At 56.8% G+C, this 18,883-nt stretch overlaps 3 protein-coding genes across 7 annotated transcripts; all 3 read right to left on the bottom strand.

Annotated features, from left to right (window-relative positions):
* Positions 1-55: 55 nt before the first annotated feature.
* Rgl2 (ral guanine nucleotide dissociation stimulator like 2) lies at positions 56-7,057 on the bottom strand. 2 transcript variants are annotated; one of them, XM_038343223.2, is made up of 18 exons: positions 6,924-7,057; positions 6,530-6,723; positions 5,167-5,250; positions 4,747-4,925; positions 4,588-4,638; positions 4,206-4,503; positions 3,724-3,975; positions 3,541-3,644; positions 3,378-3,462; positions 3,230-3,304; positions 3,042-3,116; positions 2,246-2,278; positions 2,006-2,127; positions 1,805-1,900; positions 1,612-1,723; positions 1,236-1,529; positions 764-878; positions 56-678 (listed from the first exon to the last, which is right to left on the bottom strand). In XM_038343223.2, the coding sequence occupies exons 2-18, from the start codon at positions 6,680-6,682 to the stop codon at positions 467-469; spliced, it is 2,340 nt and encodes a 779-aa protein (XP_038199151.1). In that variant the 5' UTR covers positions 6,683-6,723; positions 6,924-7,057; the 3' UTR covers positions 56-466. The 2 variants fall into 2 exon arrangements, 1 of the variants encoding a protein (XP_038199151.1); XR_005286927.1 differs by having other exon boundaries at positions 537-678; positions 764-888; positions 5,167-5,252; positions 6,529-6,723.
* Positions 7,058-8,800: 1,743 nt separating this feature from the next.
* On the bottom strand, positions 8,801-15,331 carry LOC119823301 (TAP binding protein). Its single transcript, XM_038343233.1, has 8 exons — positions 15,068-15,331; positions 14,771-14,941; positions 14,315-14,575; positions 11,616-12,014; positions 11,111-11,452; positions 10,946-11,035; positions 10,781-10,845; positions 8,801-9,242 (listed from the first exon to the last, which is right to left on the bottom strand). Exons 1-8 carry the CDS (start codon positions 15,102-15,104, stop codon positions 9,231-9,233), a joined length of 1,377 nt encoding a protein of 458 aa, XP_038199161.1. The 5' UTR covers positions 15,105-15,331; the 3' UTR covers positions 8,801-9,230.
* Positions 15,332-15,484: 153 nt separating this feature from the next.
* Positions 15,485-18,871, bottom strand: Zbtb22 (zinc finger and BTB domain containing 22). Of its 4 annotated transcripts, none has more exons than XM_038343229.1 (3): positions 18,819-18,871; positions 18,068-18,161; positions 15,485-17,957 (listed from the first exon to the last, which is right to left on the bottom strand). In XM_038343229.1, the coding sequence occupies exon 3, from the start codon at positions 17,889-17,891 to the stop codon at positions 15,996-15,998; it is 1,896 nt and encodes a 631-aa protein (XP_038199157.1). In that variant the 5' UTR covers positions 17,892-17,957; positions 18,068-18,161; positions 18,819-18,871; the 3' UTR covers positions 15,485-15,995. The 4 variants fall into 4 exon arrangements, with proteins under 4 accessions (XP_038199157.1, XP_038199155.1, XP_038199160.1 ...); XM_038343227.1 differs by lacking the exon at positions 18,819-18,871 and adding an exon at positions 18,491-18,804; XM_038343232.1 differs by lacking the exon at positions 18,819-18,871 and adding an exon at positions 18,491-18,804 and having other exon boundaries at positions 15,485-17,908; positions 18,076-18,161.
* Between the last annotated feature and the right edge of the window lie 12 nt (positions 18,872-18,883).

The following is an 18,883-nucleotide window of genomic DNA, read 5'->3' as shown; positions in this document are numbered from 1 at the left end:
GACCCACTCCCTAGTCCTCGTGTCCAGCTCTGTGCACTGAAGGACGGGGATGGGATCAGGTAGTGTTTGGTTTATTATCTTAGTGTTGTCACAGTGACAAGAAACCCCAGCGTGGAACAAGAAAGTCTCAGCAGAAAGTCCTGTCATCGTCCTCCACCCTGGGCTCAGCCTCCAGGCTTCTCCTGGGCCCTTCACAGGCTAGCGCGTGGCAGGAGTATACTCTTCCAGCACTGACAGTATACCACATTCCCCTGGTGGATGTCATGTGCAGGGACCCAGTTTGGTTATATGGTCACCAGTCCCACGGGGCTGGCTTTCGAGGTGCTTTGGTGAACAAGTGCACTTCACTGTCCCAGGGCTGCTGGCCACCTTTCGGGATTTCCGCCCTGGTGTAATGATCACCATTGGTGGCTGCTCACACCTGGTGCAAGCACTATGACTTCTGTAAACCAACAGGACGTCCTCCTCAGAACAGGGCCCGCGCAATCTTCCTCCCTGTGGCCTTAATCCTGGGAAAGGAGCCCCCTCCTCCCTCGCTTGGGGGAGTTCCTGAGGCAGAGGGGCCAGCGTGGGAGCCCGGTGTGGCAGCAGAGGGCCGTCTGCGCTGCCGCAGGACAAAATCGTGAGATGCACCATCCATAGCATAGAAGACGTTAGCCGAGTGTGGGATGATCAGCTCTGTGGGTGCAGAGGGGTCAGGCATTCACTGCTCCCCCAAGCCCGGTGAGAACACCCTCCACTCTGTCTTCCCCTGGCTGCTCACCTCGCTCCCCGGGCAGCAGCTGCACCAGCTCAAACTCTGAAGCCACTGCAGAATCGCGATTGTTTTTCTTAAGGACACGACTGATGACACTTGGGGCCTTGTCCTGGCTTGTCACCTTGCGAGACCAGAAGAGCAATAAAAACACATGACGGCCGGTTTCCTATCCTTCCAACCCAGCCAGAAGAGTTAAAATGAACAGGAAACCCAAAATGGTGGTTGCCAGTGCCCAGTAAACCAGCCCACATGGTGCCCAGTACAACAAGCATGCAGGAAAACTGTTGGCTCTGAAGGTGTAGTGCAGCCCCTAGAACTCAGGAGTGGCCCGCTAATGCGGAGTTGCTGTCAACATCGAACACCTGCTCTGAGGAGTCCCACAGAAGCCACAATTGAGTCCTGGCTGCCCAAACCCAAGGCGACACAAATGTCTGACATGGCAGGGTCCTTCCCACCCTGCCCAGCCCTAGGCTCTCACCAAAATGCTCTTGTAGATGCTGCCATCTTCCCCCAGCTCCATCTGGACTCGGATAATTCGGCAATCAGAGGACCCTGGTCCAGATGTCCCTCCCCCATTTCCAGCACCCCTAGAGGCCCCTTCTCCTGTGCCCCCACTCAGTGGAGATCCACAGGAGGCTGAGCGGCGGTGACCTCGAGGAGGCCTAGGGGAGGAGGATGGGGGGGAGAGGTGGCTGGGGTCAGCAGGACTGTGCAGGGAGGGGCTGCTTTCCAGGGCAGAGTCCAGAGAGGAGACAGATGGCCACTTCATGTGCTAGGGGCAAACGGGTCAAGTCAGAAGGGAAGGAGGCGAAAGAGAAATGTCTTGGCATAGTCAGAGTTAAGAGCGGACTCACCTGGGCCAGCCGAGTCAGCAGGGGAGCAGGGGTTCCAGGGACCTCATCTCCCCCAACACTGGGCCGATCCCAGGACACCAGAGGAGTGGGGCCTCCAACCGAGCCCAGGACTCTGGAGAGACAGGGAATTAAAGAACAGCAGGGGCAGTGGCAGGTCCCCAGGAAACCAGCTCCCGGCCAGCAGTGCTCCTACTCTGTCCACTGGGAGATGACTAGCGTCGGCCGGAGCATCCTTGCAGCAGGAGAGTCGCTGGTACCATGTGGTTCCACTTCACAGGACACACGGTGACTGGACAGGATAGCCGCGGGCAGAGTTCAGCACATGCCACCAGCACACACACACACACCTACATCCCCCAGCCTGTGTCCTCCAACCACCCAGCCAGCCAGTCACCTCTGAGCTTCAGTTAATGGCTGGAGGCCCTGGAGCCATTGCTGGATATCGGGGTCAGGTCGGAGGTCGTAGCCACGACATTCGTTCTGGAGGCGTAGCAGCTCAGAAAGGACAGCAAACTCCTGGGAAGGAGCCCTCAAACTGCAGGAGCCAAAACTCAGGAACCCCTGAGTTTGCCTCCCCCTTCCCCTTCCTGGGGCATGGACGGAGAAGCCCAGCGCCCAGCCCCAGTCTGCTCACCTTCCTCCGCTTGTCAAAATTGATGTAGCCGTTCTGCAGGGGCAGTAAAGAACGAAAATGATGACCCTGCTTGGGCACCAGAGAGAACACTCCCATCCCCAAACAGCCAGTGCACGAGCCACTCAGACCCTGGGTTCCATCCCTGTCCCCAAGCACATCTCAGACCCAAACTCTTAGCCTCACTTGACCTTTTTGGAGACAGGGTCTCACTGTGTATAACCTTGACTGGTCTAGAACTCACCACATAGATGAGACCAGCCTTGAAGTCATAGATACCTGCCTGTGTCTGCCCGCGGCGTGCCATGCTGGGATTCCAGCTGACACCCAGCTCCACTGGACACTTTAAGACTTTAAGTTGCTGTCTGAGGGAAAGCATCTAGCTTCTAGATGAGAAAACTGGGCTCACGGCAGGACAGGGAACTTTCTGGAAGCCTCAGCATTTTCTTTAGTTTGCTGCACTGAGTGTGGAATCCAGGGTCTTGGATAGACTAGGGCCCTCACACCACCATGAGTTACTCAGCATTCGTATATTTAATAAACAATGTACCAGTGTTTCCAGTATGCGCTAAGCTCTTGACAAATATGTATCCATTTACCCCTCCCAATAACAGGCTGACGTAGACAGTTGGACATATACCGACAGACCACTGAAGTACAGAGGTTGAACTGTTTGCCATGGTAACAGAACCTGGCTCCAGAAACTAGCCAGTCTGTGGGAGGGTGTCTGTCTGACCCATAGGTGCCCTTGTTAAGCCTTCCAGAATGGACCTCTCGCAAACACACACACACCACTGACCTCCAGCTCATCCTTGGAGGCGGCATGCAGCATCACAAGGTCCTTCAGGAAGGTGCCAAGATATGGAACCACACCCTGCAGAGAGGTCAGGATCAGACTCCTGTCAGGAAACAGCCCTTTCTTCCACAGAACCGGCTTCATTCACCTCACCAGGAAAGCCTCCCATCCCAGCCCCTCTGGTCACTCACCCCACCCCTGGAGCCAGACCTTGGTGGCGGAGCCTTCTTGGAGTGTGGCTCCACAGGGGGCTGCAGCTTCACTTCCTGGTGGTGACAGAACCAAAGTGATTGGGAGGAGGGAGCAGGTGCAGAGGTAGGGAAAGCAGACTGGCCTCACCTGCATGAGGAGCTCCCTGCTCTGGGAATAATTATCTTCCTCTGAGAAAACTTGGCACAGGCTGGAAAAGACTCTGAGGCTGTCCCTAGGGAGGAAGAGCAGTCTGAGCACAGGCCTGGCTTAGCTGCTGCGCTCCAGGCCTCCGGAGCTCCAGGCTTCCTACCTGGCTGCTTCCCCCCAGGCCGCTCGAAGCCTGTGGATAGGGCTGGACTGCAGGGCAGACACAACAGCGTAGACTGAGGAGAAGTTCCGAAGCAGGCGGCACTCCTGTGAGGACCGGAAACAGAGTCAAGGCTTAGGGCCCCTCTCCATGGCACAGCCCCCCAGTAGGGTAGTTCTTTCTCACCTCTGCCACTCGGATCCACTTCTCCAGGAGCCGGGCCCTCTGTGGGGGTCGGAGGGGCCTCACGGTCACCTCCCCTGGCCCCTCTCCAATTGAGGTGGCCCCCAGGACAGAGCTAACTACTGCCCCTGCCACCTTGTTGAACTGCGTGACAGTAGCTCGGACAGATGAGCAGAGGTGAGAGTGTCCTGGCCGGTCCCTGTGACCCCAGAGGCCTCCCAAACACTGAGAGGGGATCACGTTGAGAAACAGCTCCTGCAGGGTGGAGGTCATAGGTTAAAATTCATAGTCAAGCCAGGCAAGTTTCCAGTACCAGGGACCAGCAGGGCAGAGCTGGAGGACGACAGCCACAGGGAGGAGGGAAGGGAGGGTCAGAGCAGCAGACGGCAGAGGAATCCAGGAGCATTGGAAGCAAGGAAAGGATATGGAGCCAAGGAGAGTTAGTGAGGGGTCAGAGAGTGTAGGGTCAAAGGTCAAGGTCTCACCGCATCTAGCAGGGTCAGCTGTTCGGCCAAGTGGTCAGCGAGGAACACCAGGACATCCGTGGGGTCAGCAGGGGAATCGCCAGGAAGGGCCAGGGGCTTAGGAAGGTCGGGGGCCCGGGGGTCTACCCGGGCCCGAAGGTTTCGGATGAGGTCAGCACTGCCCCCCCCAACACCCTCCCGTGCTGCATACCCTGTCCGAAGCAAGAAGCTCTCAAGCCGGTCAAGCTGACCCTTGACCTCAGAGCCAAAATCCTCAGGGTGAGAGGCCAGCCAGGTTGAAAGAACGGAGATGGCTACCCTGGGAGAAGGGGAACCAGCCAAGGGTCAGAGGTCCAACCTCGGCTTCCTCAGAGGGGACTGAGGTAGATCAGGGGCCACTCACCCTGTGGTCCTCTCTAGCTCACCAGGAGCGTGCAGCTCGAGGGCTTCCAGCCTGGGGATGAGGAGAGGCTCTACCTACGCCGCTTTACCAACATCCCCTTCCACCCGGAGCTGTGAGCTCAGAGCTCGTCTGGGAGCCCCTCAACCCTCGGTCCCGGACCTGTCAGTCACAAGCCCAAACAGGGTGGGCGTGGAGGTGAAGGCCCGATGGGTGGCCAGCAAGGCTGGCGTGAAAGTCATGTCAGTCCCTGCCGTCCTGGCATCCAACAGGTGTCTGACCAGGGCTTCCAGAGTGCCAGCGCGGAGCCGTCGGGAGGAACGCGGGGGAGGCAAGGGGGCCTGGAGAACACGGAGGGGCACACTGATCTCCCCGAGCCTACTGCTAGATGTCTGGGGTAATCCAGACCTCGCTCGCTTTTGCTAAGTTTCAGAGAGGACAAGGTGCATGGCTTAAATCACACCATAGAGTCCTAGACTCCAGACATCCAACCAGCGCTCTGGCCAAAAAGAGAGGAAAGAAATCAAAGAAAGAACTGAGAGGTGAGGGGTCAGAGGTGAGAAATCAAAGTCATGATCTCACCAAGGGATCAGGAGGCCGATACTGGCGGCTTGTGACAGTAAAGGTGGCACCATCCTCCTCCTCATCCCAGACAGACACAGGAGCCTGGAGAAGCAAGGAAGAGGAAGTCAGTTCCACAGTACCTCTGGTCCCGGTCCCTAGCCATTGTTCCCCAGGCCCTACTCCTCCCGTTGTACCCCTCACCTGCGATGGCGGGGGATAATACCAGCGAGTACGAGGGGTAGAGGGTGCTGGTGACCCCAGGTCTACCCCCACTGGGGCTCAGACAGCCCCCCCAAACGCCTCAGAGCTCGGTGGAATAAAGGTTGCAGTGAGGTGCCAACTGAATGCAGGAACACACCCAAATCCCTTCCCCCCCACAGCTGAGCCCAACACGGCAGAAAAGCGGGGTGCAAAGGGCAGGAGCAGGGTGCCACAAGAGGCCCAAAGCCAAAGGCAGAGAGACCTGAAGCAGAGAGAAGCTGAACCGTCAGGCCGTCTCATGCCCCGCCCTCCCTGACAGAAGCAGAGGAGCCCAAATTTAGTCCCTCTTCATAGACCCCCTTTCCCAGGTCTCCCGAATGCAGCTTCCACTAAATCTCAGCACTGGGGACCCCCTGAAGGTGGCGGCTCCAATCCTAGTTACAAGAAGGGGAAGTAAGGGTGATGGGGGGGGGAGCGGTAGACTCATAGTCATGTGGCCCTAGCCCCTCCCCCGACTGATCCCGAAAAACCAGCCTTGCCAGTCACCCTAACTTTACTAATTAATGTCGGGACCCAGGAGTCCAGGGCCTCTTGGGCTCCGAATCTAACTTCTGGACCCTCCTGAAGCCCTAAATCCTGTTGCTGGCCACAACTATCAGTCCCTAAGAACGAAGATGACCACTGTCTACCTATCCTGGGATCATCTCTCCAGGTGCCAGTACCTCTAGGTTTGGCTCAATCCGGCACCAGGCGGTGGGGGAAGGGGGCGGTGAAATCTGAGGGTTCCCTCCCCAATCCTAGAGGCTGAGGAGCTGGTTACCGTGGAAACAAACCCCTCCCCGCCAAACAAAAACCAGGAGGGAGACAGGGACCTAGACACATCGCCCAGAAGCAGCTCTCTGAGGCAGGCACGGGCAAGGAGGGCCTGAGCCCCGCAGGCACAGCCAGCCTGCTTGCCAGCCAGACATTCCAGGCAGGAACTCGGTAGGTTCCTGCAGGCGGGTCCCGAGTCAGACGGACAGGGAGGACTACAGAGACACCAGGACCCGCGGCCAGATACCCAGACAGAGGTCCGGATGTGAGCGAGGCAGGGCGGAAGAGACCGAGGGACCCAGAGACACCAGAAGGAGGAGAGTCTCAGAAATATTTAATGCCCTGCCTCCCACCACCCGCGTCTCACCTCTTCTTCCTCATCCTCTTCCTCCTGCCCCCCGCCCACGGCCCGGCCACCTGGGTCCCCACCCTCTTCGGGGTCTCGGCTCCGGAAGCTGCTCAGCACGACTCCCCCGGGGGGATTCGTGTCCAAAAGCAGCCGCAGGGGCCGCGGGAGCATGGCCGAGCGAAGGAATCAGCGGGGTCAAGCCATGGGGGCGCCTGGGGAGAGACAGGTGGGGTGGGGGTGGAGTCAGGCGGGCGTGGGGGAAACGGGCGTGGGGGACACGGGCAGGGAAGGCCTGGGTGAGGGTCCCTCAGGAAGGCTGGGGGGAGGGAACACACGGGAGTAGGAAACCGGGGTCCTCAGTGCCCGTTAGGGGTTAGAGATGGGCAGGGTCACCCGGTTCTCTGGCTCTGACCTGTCGGGAGGGGTGAGAGGCTGCGCGCGGGTCTTGGCCCTCTGTCCTGGTCGGTCTCTGGCCCTCGACCGAGTCCCCTCCCGAGCTTTTCCGCGCCCCCCCTCCCGAACCCTGCCGGGTTCCCGGGCTCTCCCGCCCTTTCCGCTTCCCCCCCCCCCCCCCCGTCCGCCCGCCCGACAGCAGGAGCCAAAAAGGGAAGGAAGTGAGGACAGGAGCCAGGGCCGCCGACTAGGGAAGTGCTGGACGCCAGGGCTCGGGACCCAGGAGCCCGGTACCCCACTCCACTATCCCCTGCAACCCTGCTCGGGAACTCCGGAGCCCCTGTCGCCCAGAACAGACAGACTGGCGATCGAGTCCTCTCAAGCCTCCGTGGGAGGGCAAGGGCAGGATTTTAAATCTTTCTCTAACAAAGACAAGTGCAACTCCCTCGGACAGCGCTCTTGGGGGGGGGAACCCCGTTACTGCAGCCCGCTAATGACACTGCCCACGCCAGCGCGCGGGTGCAACGGAGCGAATCCGACCCGGGTTTTCTGGGCCGCCTTTGTGCCCGCCCACCCTAGGGGCGGGGCCGGAAGTCAGCTAGGGAGGTGTGGCAGCGTTTCCGTCACTCTTGGGTCCGTCGCTGCCGGAGTCCGTGTCTCTCGGTGCGCCAGTGTGCGCAGTTCCTACTTGTCTGCGTTGCTTACCGTCACGGGGAAAGCCGGGTCGTGGCAAGGGCCCGGAGGCGACCGGGTGGTTCGTTGCGCTTTTGTAAAGAGGGCAGAATGAGACCCGCGTGGAAAACTCTGAAACAGTTTTATTGGCACGGGACTAGAACGGTGTCTTGGCGGGCGGGCGGGCGGGCAGGAGAGGACGGACATCCTTTAAGGACGGCCGGTGAACCGCACTAGAGAGTCCGCACTCGGGAGTCCGTGGAAGGACGAGGCCCATCAGGCCTGGGGCCCAAAGATAGCGAAGGTAGAGCAGGCGGAAGAAACGCTGTGGTGTGAGGGGAGCTGGAGAGGTAGGCATTAGTCGGTCATGGGAGACACACGGACCGCTGGGCTCTAGAACCGTCGTGAGCTGTCCCAGAGATCCCCAGGACGTTAAGATGCTCTGATCCCTTAGTCGTTGTAATTATATAGCCAGTGATTCTCCACCTTCCTAATGTTACGACCCTTTAATAGTTTCCCATATTGTGGTAACCCCAACCATAAAATTATTTCCGTTGCCACTTCATATTTGTGATTTTGCTGTTGTTATGAATCCTAATGTAAATATCTGATATTTCTGATGGTCTTAGAGGGGCCATGACCTGCAGCTCTGCAGGCTAAGAAACGCTGCTTTAGAGCATATAGAGTCACTTCGTTTGTTTTTCGAGACAGGGTTTCTCTGTAGCTTTGGAACCTGTCCTGGAACTCACTCTGTAGACCAGGCTGGCCTCGACCTCTGAGACCCACCTGTCTCTACCTCCTGAGTGCTGGGATTAAAGGACTGCGTCCCAGCGCCTTTAATTCTTGTGTTTAGTTCTCTGAACAGAACCCCACCCTGGCTAAGCTGGAACTCCCTATTGTAAATCAGGTTAGCATGAGACTCAAGTGAGTTTCATGCCAGCCTGCCTCCACCTCCGGAGTCTGGAGTGCCAAGTGATGGGATCAAAGGCGTAGGTCACTTTTTCTTTCTTTTCTTCTTTTTTCTATTTTATTTATTTTATTTTATTTATTTATTTTTTTTTTTTTTTTTTTTTTTTTGGTTTTTCGAGACAGGGTTTCTCTGCGGCTTTGGAGCCTGTCCTGGAACTAGCTCTTGTAGACCAGGCTGGTCTCGAACTCACAGAGATCCGCCTGCCTCTGCCTCCCGAGTGCTGGGATTAAAGGCGTGCGCCACCACCGCCCGGCTTATTTTATTTTTTTTAAGTTAAGTTCCAATAGCCCACATAACAAAAACTCTTTGGGCTTCTTGATCATTTTAACATGTATTGGGACCCAAAATTTTGAGAACCTCTGCCTTCGAGCCTTAAGAATTAAAATAATAATAATAATCCTCAAGGCATGGTGGCCAATGCCTTTCGTCACTCTGGAGGCAGGGACAGATGGATCTCTGGGACTTCGAGGCCAGCCCAGTTAGTTTGATGAGGACCAGGTCAGCCAAGGCTCCATAGAGAGACCTTGTCTAAAAACAAGAACAAAAACAACAACAGAAGTAAAAAATAACCCCAGCTGCATGCTCAAGGGAGAGAGTAGACGATGTCTCGAAGAGAGGCTGTTGGGGGAGGGGCTTCTGGAGTCATCTGGGCAAAGTTGAGGTGGCTCCCACAGAAACTGTGCCTTATTGTGACTTCTGCAAGAGAAGAAAGAAGTGGAGGGTTTGATGCAGAGCGAGTTCCTCCTGGTTAATCCAGAAACATTCTTGTCCGGGGGAGGGAGCAGGATGGGGCTGGCATTTCCCGCCTGTTAGATACAGTGTTGAGTGTTCTACCTCCTGAGTTCTCTGGAAGAGAGGAGCCATCTTCTCAAACGCCCTTGGGGTCATCTGAGACCAAGCCCTGGGCTGTGCTGGGAGCTTTGGGATTTCTTGCATGGCTTACATGTTTAAATACTCTGGATAGGTAGGAGTCAAAAATTAATGTAGCGTGCACAGTGGTCTCCTTGCTTTATGAGCGCTTCCTGCACAGCGGTTGTTCCCTTTAGCCACCGCCTATCCTCATACTTTGACGGCACCCACTTTAAGAATTTCGGATTGTCTCCTGCTGGTGAAATGTTCAGCAGGCAGAGTCGACTGCAGGTGGTCGAGTTTGGGCCGGGCTCCCACCAGGTTGTAGGAGAAAACTGGTGCTCCAGAGTTGTCGTCCCCTGACAGCCAACCACATGTGAGAACACACCCCACATTCACACAGGCACACAAAATAAACCCTTCAGAAAGATGGACTGGTGGGGGCGGCTGCGGGTAAAGGGACCTGTGGATCTGAGTGTGATTCCCCAAGACCCCCATGGTAGGAGGAGAAAACAACTCCCCCAAGTTGTCCTTTGACCTCCATGTATATGCCGTGATATGCACAGGCCCACACAGATAAACGTAATTTCTAAAAATTACAAAGGAAATGTTTGTTAACTGAGCATGGTGACATTCCTGTAACCCCAGCATTAACGGGAGGAGAACAATGGAGAGTGATGATCACCCTGAGTAAGCCTGTGGTGGGGTGAGCCTTACTCCCCAAACCAGGGAGGCCAGCCTGGTATACACAGAAACCTTGTATTAAAAAACCAAAAATAAATAAATAGAATTATCCTCAACTATGTATCAAGTTTGAGGTCAGCCTGGACTAGGAGACCTGTCTCAATAAAAATTCAGTAACTGTATTATTAGATTATCTTGCCTGGCTCATTTTACTTCTCTTCCCCAGGAGCCAAGGTTTCCATGGAGCAGCCTAGAACTCAGGTTCTGCCTCAGCCTCTCAAGTGCTGTGCCCAGAAGCATGGCGGAGCACACCTGGTTTTTTCTTCTCTTTTTTCCAAGACAGGGTTTCTCTGTAGCTGTGGCGCCTGTCCTGGAACCAGCTCTGTAGACCAGGCTGGCCTCGAACTCACAGAGATCCTCCTATCCCTGGCTCCTGAGTGCTGGGATTAAAGGTGTGAGCCACAACCACCCGACTTTTTTTTTAATGTAATTACTAATTACTCCAGTTTCTGTGTGAGTCACGTCTCTAACAGACTGCACTGGACCCAGGGAAACACCCAGGTTGGGAAGTTTGAGGTGAGCTACAGTTAGGATGAAGGATTGTGTGAAGTCTGCGCCTGCGGCTGCCTGCCATGTCAGCGTCCTACCACGGAGAATAGCACAGCAGGAGGCGGGAAAGACCCAGGAATGGGCACTGTTACCTTTGAGTCCAGGCTGGCAGCTGCTGCCTTCTCCTTTGAGTCTTCACGAATGGTCCAGTAGGCCGCTATGGGAAAGATGGAGAGGAGGGGTGTGAGTGGCGGGAAAGAAGAGGTGAGACTGCAGAGAGTAAGCGGGAGATGTCCTGGGAGCAGGCTCACACCTACCGATCCAGCCTAGTGCCTTCATGAGTCCCAGAAGGAGAAAAGCGGACAGGAACAGGCCTACGCTGTCCTCGATTGAGGGCCGGGAGAGGCCTAGCAAGGGAAGCAGTGTGAATGAGCTTGGTGTTTTCTGAGGTTCCACCCTGGTTCAGAGGTTCTCCAGGTTACCTGCCACCTCCAGGGTGACTTCAGCACTGCGCCTTGATGCTGGCAGACTGGGGTGGTGGACCCGACAGGCATAGCGTACTCCATGCTGATTGGCAGTGACTGGGGGCAACCGCAGGTGCCCAGCCTGGCTGACAGAGCCGTCAGAATGGTGGCGGACAGTGGACAGCCATGTCTCCCCCTCGGCCTTTCTTGAACCGCCTTGTGCGCCATCTCTGATCTCCCACTCCACCTCCAGGCCCTCCTCAGGGTAGAAGTGGGACACAAGGCAGATCAGTTCCGGGGGTGTCTCTCCTGGGGCAGCCCACACAAGGGGTGCTGGTGTCAGAGACACTTTGGGGGGCTCTAAGAAAGAATAGAAAGGAAAGTGAGAGTCCACTTCGTCCCTCGGTTTGTCTTCTGGCTTCCTAATACTAGAGAGGGTGATCCGATGGTGGGGATCCCAGGACCCCCAGTCTCTCTTCCCTCTCTCTGTCACCCCCCCCCCAGCCATGGTGTCCCCACTCACTGTGCACAGTCAGCTGCAGGGAGACCTGTCCTTGCAGATAGGGCAGGTGCACAGTGGCCAGGTAGGTGCCCTCCTGAAAAGGCTTCACAGCCGGCAGCCAGAAGGTTCCATTCCCGGTCCACGGGCCCCAGGGCTCATTGTCATCCCAAGCAGCAAAGGCCACAGCCTTTTCCTGGGCTGGTGGCGTTTCCCCAGCCAGCCCAGGAGTTGCAGCCAGCAGCAGGTAGCCCTTGCCCCTGTGCTGCCGTCGCCACTCTAGCCCAAAGGGAGGGGGGCCGGTGGCTGGAGACAGAGCATCTTCCAGAACAGGGGGCATGTAGGCAAAGCTTAGGTCCAGCACTGCGTCTTTTCCCAGCTGGATCCGGGGAATGGGGCTGTGGGTGAGGACAGTCAGCACCACTGGGCATTGGGAGAAACGGGAGAGAAGGAAGGTGGAGAGGCAGAGCTGTGGGCTGGGCCAGGCTCCAGTTGGCCCACCCCCCAGAGACACTACCTCCAAACTCTCCCTTTATTCTGGTTCTAAGCCAACATAGTTAAGAAAGTGCGGGAAGTACAGGGATAATCAAGGTGACGTGTGTGGGGGCAGAGGTATGCCTCTGGGCAGTCTGTGCTTAGCACTCTGCCACCGCGGTTCTCAAACTCTGGAGATGTCCAAGACCTAAGGGCACTTTTTTTTTTTAATTTTTATGTGTATGAGTGAATGCCTGCATGTAAGTGCACCATGTGTGTGCAGTACTCAAGGAGGCCAGAGAGGACACTGGATCCCCTAGAATTAGAGTTACAGGTGGCTGTGAGCCATCATGTGGGCACTAGGACCACTACCCTGGCAGCCAGTGTTTTTAACTGCTGGGCCATCTCTGCACACACACTTTTTTTTTTTTGAGACAAGACAAGATTCACTCAGGCTCAGGCTATCTTGAAACTCACTATGTATGTGTGTGTGTGTGGGGGGGGGTGGCTAACAGGTGCTGCACTAACAAATGGACCCGAGGACCTCATGCGGGCCAGGCGAGTACTCCATGTTTGAAACAGTCTCATGTAGCCCACGGTGTCATGGAATTCTTGAGCCTCCTGTCCCTGCCTCTCAAGTGCTAAGATTGTAGGCATGCAGACTCACACATAGTAGGCAATGGGTCTACCACTGAGCTACACCTAACTCAGGCCCTCCTAATTTCCAAACCAGGAGACTCAGGAGAATTGCCATTAGCGCCAGACAAGCCTGGCCATGAGACCCAGCCTCAGAAACAAATGACTAAAAGAGGCGGTCGCAATAAGCATAGTGTCTACCTACTTGTGGTGAAGGCTGTGTCAGCTGATGCCTCCAGCTTCCGTTCTTGGCCTAATGCACCTCTGCAGGAGGCTCTGCACATGGAGCACAGAAAGTCTACCCAGAGCTTCATGCAGATAGGGAATCTCTCCCACCAAGTTTCCCCAACCCACTGATGTTCTGCTTATTTTGTTTTGTAAAAGATTTATTTTTTCCCAAGTGGTGGTGGTGCACGCCTTTAATCCCAGCACTTGGGAGGCAGAGGCAGGCGATCTCTGTGAGTTTGAGGCCAGCCTGGTCTACAGAGTAGGTTCCAGGATAGGAGCCAAAGCCACAGAGAAACCCTGGGGGGAGGAGGAAGGGAAGACAATGAGTCTTGCTATGTTGTGCAGGCTAGCCCAGGGTAGCTGCACATGCCTTAGAGGCCTCCCTGAGCTTCCCGGTGCTAGGACCACAGGCACACGCCCACACACCTTGCCAAGGATTTGGTCTATATAAGCTTCCAACATTAGTCAGCTGGAGCTGGAAATTTCTGCATCCTAACTTTTTCTTGGTGCTAGTGAACATTTTCCTTTGGATCAGTGAGTAAAATACAAGTTGCCTCGCTACACTGTCGCAAGGAAAGGCAGCTGGGAAAATAGTTTCTGCTTTTCACAGCTGGAAAAAATAGAACCGTAGAGGAAAGGTTGGTGCTGCCACCATCCCACAGTGAAGAGCAGCTGTGTGGGGACTGGCCAGCGAGAACAGCAAGAGCTCCCAGACATTTAGTCACATCTACCCGGATTCAGCATATCTGCCCAAGGAGTAACCCCAAGTCCAGCCCAGCAAAGTGCTGGACCCCTGGAACACAGCGGCCTTTGCAGAATCCTCCGTCTTTGTCGCGTCCCTTCTGCCCGCTAGAGGCCGCTATTAACGAACCACAGACCGTGGCCCGAGCCGAGCCTGAGGAAGTTTCCTTGCCTGGCTGATTGTCGCTAGGCCTGAATGGGCTTAGGACGCTCAGAGTCAACTGTAGGGGTTGGGGAGCAGGGCTAGCAATTTACTGACCTTGGAGGAGTACGGACAAAATTCGGGTTTTAAGACTCACTGCCTGTCACTCTACAAGTTTCTCAAACTCTGCTATCTGGAAACCACCATGACTTCCCCAATCCCCGCCCCAAAACCAGAGTTGATGTTGATTTCAGTTTTACTCTTGGCCTGACCAAGAAAGGTAAAGATAGATTCTAACCAACTGCCTCGCTTAACAAAAAATTAATTAATAATTAATTAAATTATATATATATATATATATATATATATATATATATATATATATATATATAAAAACCCCAATTGGAGAAAAGACTCATTCAAACCAACCCAGCCAGTGGCCACTGGCCGATCTAGACCTTTAAAAACTCCCCATCCATCTCCCACACCTCTCCACGACTACCTGTTGCTATGGTGATGAAGACGGGCTCCTGTTGAGGTTCCGGCTGTGGTCGCAGCAAGCTAGAGAGGCTGAAGACGGTGCTGGACACGCTGACCAGCAGCCAATCCCCATCCAGGGCACGTGGGCAGCTCCGCTGCGGGATCAGATGTCTAGCCCAATTCGCCGAGGCGGGGAACGGGATGAAGCGGCTCATCTCGCAGTGTGGCGCAGGGGCGCCTGAGGGGTACCGCCTGAAGGCAGCCAGGAGCATTCCCGCTGGGTCTGCGGGACCGAAAGGGTGCAACTGTAGCCCGGCTGGAAACGTGCTGACTATACACAGACTGGAATGCACATACTAACAAAGTACTGAGAGACTTAGGGAGAACCCAGACGTATTTATAAAGGGGGAAACTGGGGCCCAGGGCCCTACGTGAGCCCTTTAGAGGCGATAGATGCAGGCGAGTTCCGAAGACTCACCATCCACCTTGAAGTATAGCTTAGGGTCAAGATCTGGCCGGGGCGGTGGACCCATGGGTCCCTGGCGCAGCAGCAACGAGGCAGGTTTCTTGTTCAGACTACCCCGACCTGCATCTTCCACGAACCAGCACTCAATAGCGGCTGGTCCAGCCGAGACGGCGGTCACCAGGCCTGGGGGAGAGGGGCTCCAGTGACCAGGATGTCCAGTGACCTGCCCCGCCCCTTCGGGAGGGAGTTGGAACTCCTCTCCTTCCCAGTGCGCCTTTTCCTAAACAAGAAGAAATGGGGTTCGCTCACCCAGAGCCACAGCGACGAGCAGGGGCAGAGGCTTCATGGCGCTGCGATCTCCTCTACTCTGTCTCGGCTTCCCCCTTTCACTTTCATTTTCCTCCAAAAGCCAGGGCGAGGGACCGGAAATTCCCGCTCCGTCAGGTGAGGGCTTGGCCGCCCGCTACAGGCGCGCAGCCCACAGGGCCAAACGAGACCGAGACACCCAGCCTCCAGTTCTGCCCCTCGGCGCCCTGCACGGCGCCCTGCACACCCCCCTGGATCACCCGGCAGCGCCAAATTTTGAGTCCTTTAGCAACCTAGGCTCCGCCCTCCGGCTTCGACCTCTCAGCGCCACCGCCTTTACAAGCTTTACACCCGCGTTTTCCGACCTCCCCGACCGGTGCCAGGTCCCAACAAACACAGAGGGGCTATCGGGAAGCCAAGTGAAGTGACCAATAAATATTTTAATCACCATTAAAAATTAAAACCTATACTACGCGACTCATTCCTTGTCTCCACCCACTTTCACGAAAACCCAATTGGGAATCTTCTTGGGAAGAGCGGGGCTGGTACAGAAATAAGGGGCGCATCCTTCAGGAGGGGAAAGGATAAGACCTCGTCCCACAACACAAACACAGACCAGGCACAAACCAGCACAACCTGACCGTTGACCCTGTGATTCCGGGATGCTCAAAATGCCCCCTTTCCACTCCCTCATCGTGTGGGCCCTATTCTGTAATGGTGGGACACTGGTGTGCCCAAGAGAGAAGAAAAAAGGCTTACTTCCGGAGATACCGAGGGAATAAGGGGCTGAGGAATGGAACCTACTGGCAATGGTGCAACCTAGGCCCTCTCCAGAATATATACAAGTCCGCAGAGAAAAGGGAAGACAGTGTGGTGGGAAAAACTCCGGGGGCCACGTTGCCCTTAGACTAAGCTCCCCATTGCCTGACCTTCAGTGTGCTCCTCCGCCCCCACTGAAATCCATCTCCACCTTGTGCACGCTGGGTGGGGACCAGACACGCCTATGGGATGGGGGTGTGGCCGAATTCGCCTCATCGCTCCCACCCACTCCGGAAGACTCCCTCTTAGGTTGCAAGGCAGGCCCAGTAGGAGCCCCGGATCCCGGTCCTGATGCCGCCCCGCCCCCGCCCATCCGGTGCCGGCGCTCACAGTGTCCCCGGTGCCGCATGAAGCTGTCCCGCCACATGAACTTCTTGGCGCAGACGCTGCACTCATAGGGCTTGAGGCCTGTGTGCGTCTTCATGTGCTCAGTCAGGTGGTGCTTCATCTTGAACTTTTTGTTGCACACCGGGCAGTCGAAAGGTCGCAGGTTGAGATGCATGTTCACGTGTCGGTCCCGCATACTCTTATGCGAGAAAGCCTTTCCACAGTGGCACAAAAAGATCTTATTCCCGTCGCTGCTGCCTGTCCCTCCAGGGGCCCCACCAGAGCCACTTGGTATGCCTAGACCCACGGCAGAGGTGCCCCCCAGGGTCACTGCCCCGTGTTCTGCTGGGTTCCCTGGTGGCTGGCCTGGAGCCTGTGAGGAGGAGGATGGGAATACCAAGATCTGGTTGCCAGGCACATCCAAAGGAAGGAGGGGTCGTGGAGGTTGGGTGGGGGTATAGGAGGAGGGGGTGGGTCCTCCAGAGTCATCAAGCCCTGCTCCGACCCCCCCACCCTCATAGGGGCCGAAGTCATTGGAGGACTCACAGAAGTTGACCTGCTCCTCCCCTTTGACTGGAGGCTCGGTCAAGGTCCGCACATCACTGATACTGAGCGTAGCCTCAGGCTCTCCCCCTGCAGGAACCCCGGAGCCACCCCCCAGTTCTTCGTCTTCATCATCCTCACAAGTCAACACTAGATCTTCCTCTTCCTCCTCATCCTCTAGATCTGGATCTTGGTGAACCAGAGAGGCTGGCGCAGGGCAATTTCTACCTCGTTTCACATATACCCAGTGTTTCTGTGGCACTGCACCGGCAGGCATGCAGGAAGGCCTCCGGAGCCCAGCGCCGGGGACCATGGTCCCCCTCCCGTCCCCACCATCATCACACAGCTCGTCTGCCTCCAGCAGCAGCTTTCCAGAAGTGGCAGCCACGCTGCCAACCACAGGGCCTGGAAACCCAGGGCCACCATCTCGACGGTTCCCACAGCCCACTGCTGACGCTACAAAGGTATCTTGGGAGGAAGAGGAGAACTCGGCGGACTCCCGGGGGCTGAAGTAGTTGCTACTGCTAGGGGACTGATTCTCACTGGCCCGGCTGGAAGCATGGGAGCGGACGGAGCCCAAGGTGGCCGGGGCTCCAGCGCCCCCACTCCCTGACGGGCCACTGGCACCAGGGATGGAGACAGAGGGGGCTGCGGCAGTGGTGACCGTGGTGGTAGTGGCTGAGGAGCGACCCTCCCGAAGGAGCTCAGTGCACTTGTCCACGATGTGCCACATCTGGAGGACCGAGCCCACCGTGAGGAAGTTGACGATGTCAGCAGCAGCCATGCTGAGGCGGCCTGTGTACGCCGAGGCCAGGACCGTTTCAAACGCACCCGGGTCCATGACACTGGGCAGAGAGATGGAGGTCATGCCTTTGAGTAAGACCTGGTCGTGGAAGTAAGGAGAGGAGGCGGCCAGGACAGCCCGGTGTGCACGAAACTCCCGGCCCTGCACTCGGATGGACACATCGCACAGCTGCCCCTGGAGCCGCTGCTGGTTGAGGGACTCCAGGAGGGCACTGGTCACTTCAGGGAACGACACGTGCACCACTGCAGCTGCGGGCAGAGGCAGCGGCGGCGGAGCCAGCGAGAGAGGCAGCGGGAGAGCCGCCCCACTGGGTGACAGAGGAGATGGCTCCATGTTGCGGGAGGAGATACCCCCCCAGCCACAGGAACAAAGGAAAGAAGAGGGCGGCCGGGGGGGTCTCTGGGGGGAAAAAGAGAAGAATGATAGGATTTTGAAAAGTCACAGCCCGTCAACGCATAAAAACATTGTGTCAGCCTTAGTAATCCCCCGTTACACTGGGGTAGGTGTACCTTTCAACCCCATGGGACAGATGAGGCAACTGAGGCTCAGAAGGATTAAGTCAGTCATCCAAGTGCAGCCATCAAACGACATCAAACCGCAGCGCTAGCAAAAGAAAAGTATCCCGACTCCAGTTAGTGCGCGTTCCTAGGTTAGGAGAGCCGCGGCTCTCGGGGGATGGCCGTCCACCCTACCCACGGCCGCCGCTCCTCTAAACGCGCACCTACTTCTTGGGGCGAAGGGGTGTCCCCTTCAACTCTCGGGCCCCTCCCCCTGCCGCCCCCAGCTACTGCCGGGCTCCGCCTCCTGGGTACCCGACCCCGCCTCGTGTCTGCCCCCACCCCCCCGAACCCCGCCCCCCACTCCGCCCCAAAGGCGCCCTGGACGATTCCCCGACCCGAGGGGGCCCCCCAGCCCCGCGCATCCCCGCTTACCTGGCCGCGCGCCCCCGGCCCCCCCTCACTCGGCGACCAGAGCCGCAGCCCCGGCCCCTCCCGCCGCCATCTTGTGCCGACTCCCTCCGCCCTCCGCCTCCGCTCCGCCTCCCGGACCTGCGACCTTAAAGGCGCAGGCCAGCACCCCTCCCGTGCCGCTGGGCAAAACTCGACCGACGCCGACGCTTCTCCTTTAAAGGACCAGCGCGCCAGTCCACCTTAAAGGTGCCAGGTCCCCCCGCCGCTGCGGACCCAGGACTTGGTTTGGCCGAAGCCTTCGTTCCCCTTTAATCCTCCAAGCCTGCCTTTTCCCACTGACGACCAGTACCGGCTTCCGCTGCTCAGGCTCCACCCCGAGCTGTGGACATTAGCGGCTCGCGGGATCCAACAGCC

This window comes from Arvicola amphibius, chromosome 9, assembly GCF_903992535.2.
Source record: "Arvicola amphibius chromosome 9, mArvAmp1.2, whole genome shotgun sequence".
In the NCBI taxonomy this organism is placed as follows: Eukaryota; Metazoa; Chordata; class Mammalia; order Rodentia; family Cricetidae; genus Arvicola; species Arvicola amphibius.
Note: the sequence above shows the minus strand (reverse complement) of the source record. Positions and strands in the feature narration are given on the sequence as shown.

Coding starts and splice junctions, on each gene's coding strand:
- LOC119823301 (XM_038343233.1), bottom strand. CDS start 15,104: ATGAAGCCTCTGCCCCTGCTCGTCGCTGTGGCTCTGG. Junction 11,453..11,615: donor CCTGCAGCTGACTGTGCACA/GTGAGTGGGGAC, acceptor ATTCTTTCTTAG/AGCCCCCCAAAGTGTCTCTG. Junction 11,036..11,110: donor AGTCACCCTGGAGGTGGCAG/GTAACCTGGAGA, acceptor TTCCCTTGCTAG/GCCTCTCCCGGCCCTCAATC.
- Zbtb22 (XM_038343229.1), bottom strand. CDS start 17,891: ATGGAGCCATCTCCTCTGTCACCCAGTGGGGCGGCTCTCCCGCTGCCT.
- Rgl2 (XM_038343223.2), bottom strand. CDS start 6,682: ATGCTCCCGCGGCCCCTGCGGCTGCTTTTGGACACGAATCCCCCCGGG. Junction 5,251..6,529: donor AAGAGGATGAGGAAGAAGAG/GTGAGACGCGGG, acceptor TTGCTTCTCCAG/GCTCCTGTGTCTGTCTGGGA. Junction 4,639..4,746: donor TTTGGGCTTGTGACTGACAG/GTCCGGGACCGA, acceptor CCTCATCCCCAG/GCTGGAAGCCCTCGAGCTGC.